At 34.3% G+C, this 8213-nt stretch overlaps 1 protein-coding gene across 1 annotated transcript; it reads right to left on the bottom strand.

The window, feature by feature from the left end:
• Positions 1-757: 757 nt before the first annotated feature.
• Positions 758-6239, bottom strand: LOC108677490 (ribosome quality control complex subunit NEMF homolog; the record flags this gene model as incomplete). The annotated part of the gene is given in 5 exon segments (XM_018165713.2): positions 758-782; positions 1828-1964; positions 3537-3739; positions 5062-5233; positions 6067-6239. Coding segments are annotated over 5 exon segments (596 nt in total), but the record flags the coding sequence as incomplete, so codon positions are not given.
• Between the last annotated feature and the right edge of the window lie 1974 nt (positions 6240-8213).

Here is an 8213-nt window from a genome sequence, read left to right as displayed (position 1 = left end):
GATGTCAAAGGATGTGAATGTGAGCTTCATTATGCCTGTCACAGGGTCATTATATCACTTATATTTTCAAACACCTGGAATTTTCCCACAAAAAATATTAATTTTCAAAGGATGAGCAGATGTCATTTAGATCACTTATTTTTTCAAACACCTGGAATTTTCCCACAAAAAAATATTAATTTTCAAAGGATGAGCAGATGACCCAACAATTTTCATTACTAAAGTTGCCCCATGTTATGCCAATCTTGTAATACATGTTGACAATTTTTTGCAGACTGCATTTCATTAGAAAGCTCCAAAGTATGAGATGAATCATAGCCATTAGGCCACACCATTTCAGTTGGTTGTTACATTTATCAATACAGAGTACCGTCAAACTAAAAAGTGGTCTAAGTTACCCCAGTTTACGGTACAAAGAATAACCGCCGTAAGTCGGACTTTACCAATAAACACTGTTTGGTTAAAAATAATACCAGTTTTATTGAGGACTTCTTTTGAATTCAATCTCTCAAGCTTTCTGATAAGAGGTACAGTAATAGGGTCATTGTCTTAAAATTTGTCCAAAAGAAAGACCAAACATATTTAAATGAAAGGCTCTACCCTAAATATACAATAAAACACAGTAAATACAATAAAACACAATAAAATACAATAAAACACAGTAAATGTAAATAAATTTTATATAAATATTTAATGACCTGCGTCGCGTGAGGTGCCTCCAGCATGTGTTGCTGGGCTCTGACNATAATCATTACTGTGCTCCAGTACACCGCCCCCACAGTCTGTAACATCAGCACAAACATTAACATAATCATTACTGTGCTCCAGTATACCTAATTCAAAGTCTGTCTCAATAAACTAATTATGGACAACCTGAAACCTTACCCACTTTGGAGCTGAAAACGTGTAATATGAACTAGAACCATTTGGAAATAAGTCTTAAAGTCAACTATATTGCAATCATGCAGTTCGCAATGAGAAACCGATTTTAAATCAACTTAGGAACAATAGTCTCTCATCATGCCTACATCCTTCATGATTTAATTACATTTTTCACGCTCTAGAGAATATTTAAGCCAGCTTACTCATAACAAACAATATGTCGCAAAAAATTGCAATTCACTAACATTTTCAACCTGTAAACTCCAATCATAACATGAATAGCATGTTACGCCACACTCCCGTTGTAGCGTAACATACGCCACACTCTCGTTGTAGCGTAACATACGCCACACTCTCGTTGTGGCGTAACATACGCCACACTCTCGTTGTGGCGTAACATACGCCACACTCTCGTTGTGGCGTAACATACGCCACACTCTCGTTGTAGCGTAACATATACGCCACACTCTCGTTGTGGCGTAACATATACGCCACACTCTCCTTGTGGCGTAACTTACGCCACACTGTCGTAACTAGTACTGGCACAACTGGTTGTCTTGAGTCGTAACTAGTACTGGCACAGTACTAGTCACTAGTACTGGCACAACTGGTTGTCTTGAGTCGTAACTAGTACTGGCACAGTACTAGTAACTAGTACTGGCACAACTGGTTGTCTTGAGTCTCACCCAAGCCTCATGTCACGACACTGTCACAATACAGTTCCCTAGAAGAAATTTAAGCTGAAATTAACTCTTTCTCAATTATTCAACAACGGATGGTGATAAATTAGAGACGTCAAAGAAGAAGTTATCCAGAAGCAATTTATAGTAAAATAAGACATTAGCATCTTACCCAGCAAATGGTTGAGAACTTTCTTGATTGTAGACGTGAGAGAAGAAGTTATTCAGAAGCAAGTTACAGTGAAATAAGACATTAGCATCTCACCCAGCAAAGGGTTGAGGACTTTCTTGACGTTTAGGGCTGGTTTAGCCCCCCGCAGGGCTGCAGCGATCTGCTCCAGGGACGGAGGGTCGCGTACAACACGCATGTTGTTCAGGGGGTACACCTCGTGTGCTGCTAGTCTGTATGTAATATGTAATATAATTAAGGCTTGTACATGATTGAAGTAGCTACAAAGATTACATTTCATGAACAAAAAATTCCTACACTAATGAAACAGTAACAGTGAGGAAACAGTAACAGTAACAGTGAGAGATACGGTATGTTTCAAAATTCATTCATTTAATAATATTTAAACTTATTCATGAGAATTGTTAATAAATGAAGCAAATTTATACTCATTCCATCATTTATAAGAAGGTGAACACTATCCTGAAATTTATTCTATTTTTTAAACAATATCGTGCATTCCAACTTACAGAATAAACAAGACATCTAAATAATATTTTGCAGCTCTCAGCACAAAGATCTTATTGAATGCCTATAAAAATGACCATTTTAATTATAAAATTTGCTATTTTTCCTTATTTAAGATAAAAAAATTGCATTCACCTAAGCGTTTAGAAAAACTCACAAGCAATATAGGTACCAACAAAATTCCATTTTAAAATTGTTCAACTAGATTTTGTTTGAGTCTTCACCAATGTTCATAATTTAAGATAATGATACAAAGTCAAGACTGTTTGAAGACATCTCTCAGTCTACACTATTTTCATCCAGGAAATATTCAACAATACCTACAATTCTACACTAACATTGTATGAATGAATGACAACAAAACAGAACTTAATTTCATTATTACCATGACGTGGACAAATTTTAGTCTCTTCAACTTCTCAGATTTCTGCTTGCATCAACAAAAACAAATTGCAGGCTTATTTTATATAGTTTAACTTATTCATGAGAATTGTTAATAAATGAAGCAAATTTTTGGTCATAGATTCATTATAAGAAGATGAACACAAAAAACCTCCACTACTGAAACACTAAAGTGAGAGATATGGTATTATTCAAGTTAAATTCGCTTAATTATATTTCAACTTAATCATGAGAATTGTTTATAAATGAAGCAAATTTATACTCATACCATCATTTATAAGAAGGTGAACACTATCCTGAAATGTATTCTATTTTTTAATAGAATATTGTGCATTCCAACTTACAGAATCAACAAGACATTTAAATAATATTTTGCAGCTCTCAGCACAATAAAAATGGCCTATAAAAATGGCCATTTTAATTATAAAATTTGCTATTTTTCCTTATTTAAGATAAAAAAATTAAGATAAAAAAAGTTTAGAAAAACTCACAAGCAATATAGGTACCAACAAAATTCCATTTTCAAATTGTTCAACTAGATTTTGTTTGAATCTTCACCAATGTTCAGAATTTAAGCTAATCATACAAAGTCAAGACTGTTTGAAGAGATCTCTCAGTCTACACAATTTCCATCCAGGAAATATTCAACAATACATACAATTCTATGCTCATATTGTATGAATGAATGACAACAAAACAGAACTTAATTTCATTATACATGACGTGAACAAATTTTAGTCTCTTCAACTTCTCGGATTTCTGCTTGCACCAACAAAAACAAATTGCAGGCATATTTTATATAGTTTTTAATATAAATATTGTCACCTGCGATCATAAAGCATATTTTATATAGTTTTTAATACAAATATTGTCACCTGGTCTCCTCCGCATCAGTCCTGGGTCTCAGTATGATGAGTATGGTGTAGTTTGCATCAGTGAGAGTGATGTTGCCGCGATCATAAAGCTCAATGATGAGATGATGTTGAGCTGGACCGCTGCCAAACGTGAGCTGCACCACACGGTCCGCCCCCAGCTGCTGTACGCTCTCCAGGCGCTTGTTGCGCAGGTGCTTCCGCAACTACAGCAATAATAATATGTTTCAAAATTATTTTTTAATGTAGGAGTGTGTTAAATATTGATTATAAGATTTATAGTTGACAAACAAAAAACGAGTAGTAAAGTTAAAGAGAAGTGTTGTGATTAAAATGGAACATCAATGTTCCATTATTCAGGTACTTCCGCAACTACAGCAAACATAATACAGTATGCGTTTCAAAATTACTTTTTAAAAATATCACTTCTAAAGAGGCCAGTGTCTCCAATTTTACATATGTACAATGAATTTCCTACTTCATTTTTCAAATGTAAAAATATTTATTTCTATGTTTTTTATAGATTGAAAAAAAATCCAAATTATTTATTCTGACAATCGATTCAAGCATTGTCTTCAACTTTATGCAAGTGTGCAAAATTTCAGATCCATTGGACAGGTAGAAGTGTGGTTAATATTGATTATAAGATTTGTAGTTGACAAACAAACAAGAAGAAGTGAAGTTTATAGAAGTGTTGTAATAAAAATGAAACATCAATGTTCAGTTGTTCAATGTAATTGTTCAAGTAACTAAATTATCCCTCCACTTCAAGAGCAAACAAGATTTATTGGGTGTAAGAGGGGTGACAGAAAATTTAAATATATAACTTTAAAATTCTTAAGGAAGATAATGTGCATTTTGTCGAAATTTTTAATTGGTAACAAATTAATTAATTTAGAGAAGGACCTCTGATGCACTGATAAGCAGGCTTAAATGGTCTGCATGTCTCACCACATGGTCTGCATGTCTCACCACATGGTCTGCATGTCTCACCACATGGTCTGCATGTCTCACCAAATGGTCTGCATGTCTCACCACATGGTCTGCATGTCTCACCAAATGGTCTGTATGTCTCACCAAATGGTCTGCATGTCTCACCAAATGGTCTGTGTGTCCATATTTCTATTTCATACTAATGGTTGGATGACAACAACCCCACATGAGCTTATGACAAATACACAATTGTTGCCCCGTACATGCAGCTCATCTTGCTCCACCTCTGATCTATATCCAATTGTCAAACATACTATCTCTTTAATTTATTCTTTAATTTAACATTTAACCATAAATTTCATCACTAGCAAAATGTTTCTCATGAAAAAACTTTGATGAAGAATCCAATGAAGCTTAATATCCATTAACTTCATCTTTTTTTCATCTTATAGAAGGACAATTACACTGCATATTATTACCCATTCTCATTCTCTCAATAAATAAGGAGTATGTAAGCTTCTTCCAAATTGTTGGTCCAATGTTTACAGGCCATTAAAATTCATATCCAAATGAATGGTTGCACTTTAAGACTCACTTTCATGGAGAAACCAGAGGGGGCTGGACTCTTGGGCCACTCGTACGAGGTTGTGTGCAGGCGAGAGGCCGACTCAATGAGGAGCACATCTTTGTGCTCAGGCTTGTGCAGCTTCAGCAGGTACGTCTTGTGATCAATATCATAGATTTGGTTTACTCTCAGACCCACAATACTGCACAAATGTCCAAACATAATTAAAACAGCCAGCAATTAAATAGGCATTTGTTTTTCATCAACTGTTTTTTTTCATTTTTCATAGGAATAAATTTTTAATTTTGTATTACAATACAATATGCAAATCCTAGCACAACTAGCTTAGGAGAAAGTCTATATTAATATATAGACACGAGTGGTTAATGACCAGAGAAATCATTGATTTAAATTTCAGTATTCAATGCTTCCTGTAACTTGAAAATGAATGATGTCACATTCGAAACGTCATTAATAAATTAATTTACTTTTTGAACCTGAATTTTTATCAACCAACGTCCACTGAAGAATATTGTTTGATCCTGAAAATTTAAATCAATGATTTCTCTGGTCATTAACCACTCGTGTTTAAATAAGCTTATTCTGCTATATTATAGTAATTAATATATAGATATACGTAGCTATCCATCAAGATATTTCAAAACAGAAAAATTATTAGATTGGAATGGATGCAAAATTTTTGAATGTTGCTTCAGAATGAGCTAGTATTCTCAGGCAGAATCACTGCCATGCTGGCAACAGCCACATGGATTTACCAGAATTTATATATTTGCCAACAAGCATCAAAAGATAAAAAAATAAATAAAACACCACTCACACTGAGGCTCAAAAAATATTTGCTATTGATTTTTTCATGTCCAATTTGAACTCATTTGTCTTTAACATCAATTGCAAGTGTTTAATATTTGCTATCAATTTTTTCATATCTAATTTGAACTCATTTGTCTTTAATATCAATTGCAAGTGTTTAAGAATTGGTCTGCATGAAAAAATCTGTATTAATTCCAAACTCACCTCTTCTGCAATTCAGCCACTGTTGTTCTGATGTCAAAGGATGTGAATGTGAGCTTCATTATGCCTGTCACAGGGTCATTATATCACTTATATTTTCAAACACCTGGAATTTTCCCACAAAAAAATATTAATTTTCGAAGGATGAGCAGATGTCATTTAGATCACTTATTTTTTCAAACACCTGGAATTTTGACTGCATTTCATTAGAAAGCTCCAAAGCAAGAGATGAATAATCCACATAAAAAAATATTAATTTTCAAAGGATGAGCAGATGACCCAACAATGTTCATTACTAAAGTTGCCCCATGTTATGCCAATCTTGTAATACATGTAGACAATTTTTTGCAGACTGCATTTCATTAGAAAGCTCCAAAGCAAGAGATGAATCATAGCCATTAGGCCACACCATTTCAGTTGGTTGTTACATTTATCAATACAGAGTACCGTCAAACGGGGTAAAAAGGGACGGGCGGGGTAAAAAGGGACGGGCGGGGTAAAAAGGGTGTATCTTTCATTTGTAATTTTTATATCTTTCAGCTGTCTGAGGACCTTGTGCGCCATTGCCCGTCCTGTGCTCCCTATTCCAATCACTAGTTACCAAACACATAGTCCCATAGACCTAAAGCACTATATGCAATATTCTCTTTGTACATTCATCGGCATGTCAGTTGTATTTTAAAATCCCATAATAAAACAGAACACTTCTGGCAACTCTTTACTTACACCGTATTAGACCAATTCAGCTTCACTTAAGTGGGTTACGAGTTAATCCCCCCGCGGCATACACGGGAACAACGTGATTGACAGAATTTGCATATATCATTCTAAGAAAAAATGGTGGCCATTTCCGCAAAACGGGGTAATAAGGGACACCCACCTGGGGTAATAAGGGACACCCCTAAAATTGCATTTACAGTAGAAATTTGATTAGCAAAGGCTCCAGTTAATGAAAAAATCAATTAAAAACAAAGAATTTTGATTACATTTACCTCGCTCAGTGAAAAAAATTAATGAAAAATTACTGCATCAGTAATTTTTCATTAAATTACGGTACTGCATCAGTAATATGCACAAATTTGTGCATAGAATGTCACAGATAGAATTGAGCACTGGGCAACAAAGAATGAAAAGTAATTAACCTAAACTATGATTTACTTCTCCAAAAAATATGATGGTTGTCACTAAAATATTCCTTCCTGTTTCAGGTAAGTTTTTTACAATCTTTTTTGTTATAGTGAAATCACTTAACTTGATTAAAGTTATGTGAAATTACAAGCCGTCCTGTAAACTTACAGATAGAGAAGAAATGCTATATGGCTGCTGATATGAAGCTTGCAGTGGACAAGGTTGTTGTCAATGCTCAATGGCATGTCCATGGATACAGTAATATCACATTAATAATAGGTATGGTAATGTATGAATAAGGTAATATTATATTAATGAAGAAAAACCATGTAAAAATCACAGAAAATTTCATTTATTAAGCAAGCCAAGGGCCAAGCATCAGCATTTACATCATCTACAAAGGAAGAGGAGGACTTCAGAGTACTGTTAGTAATAGATGAGTACACTCTGCATGCTTCAAATGTTTAAAATTGAGTTTTATTTCAAGTGTCCCTTTTTACCCATTTCCAGATTAATTAAGGAACCCTTTATATTGCGTCTAGTTCCTTACAAATAGCATATGGAATTTTTTTGGAGATGCTATACGATAGCCCTTGCAAAGACCTTTAAAATGAGCCCAAACTTGTTTATGAAATGTTTCATGGTAAGAAGTTATCAACAAAAAACTCCCAAAACCGTCCCTTTTTACCCCGTTTGACAGTACTGTCAACCCGGGCTACTCGGGACGGGCAGGTAACTCGGAACAGTCCTCTGACACGGCGTAAAACTGTTTTAGTAGCAAAACTAATTGGAATATTGCAAAACTAAATATAGTGGCGTAAACGTCAACATTTTTCCTATCTATGAAATATAAAGGAAGTTCAAAAATACAACATATATTAGCTTTGAAAAATTCCTGAAAAAAATGGTGAAAAACAATATCTTAAAAAGTTACTTCTGCTAAGGTCTGTAGTAAAAAAAATATTTGCCATATTAAAAAATTTTGCTTAGAAAAAAGTGGCAGACAAGTGTCAGCATCAAAA

This window comes from Hyalella azteca, unplaced genomic scaffold (assembly GCF_000764305.2).
Source record: "Hyalella azteca isolate HAZT.00-mixed unplaced genomic scaffold, Hazt_2.0.2 contig10972, whole genome shotgun sequence".
Lineage (NCBI taxonomy): Eukaryota > Metazoa > Arthropoda > Malacostraca > Amphipoda > Hyalellidae > Hyalella > Hyalella azteca.
This window is presented reverse-complemented; position numbering and strand designations above follow the sequence as displayed.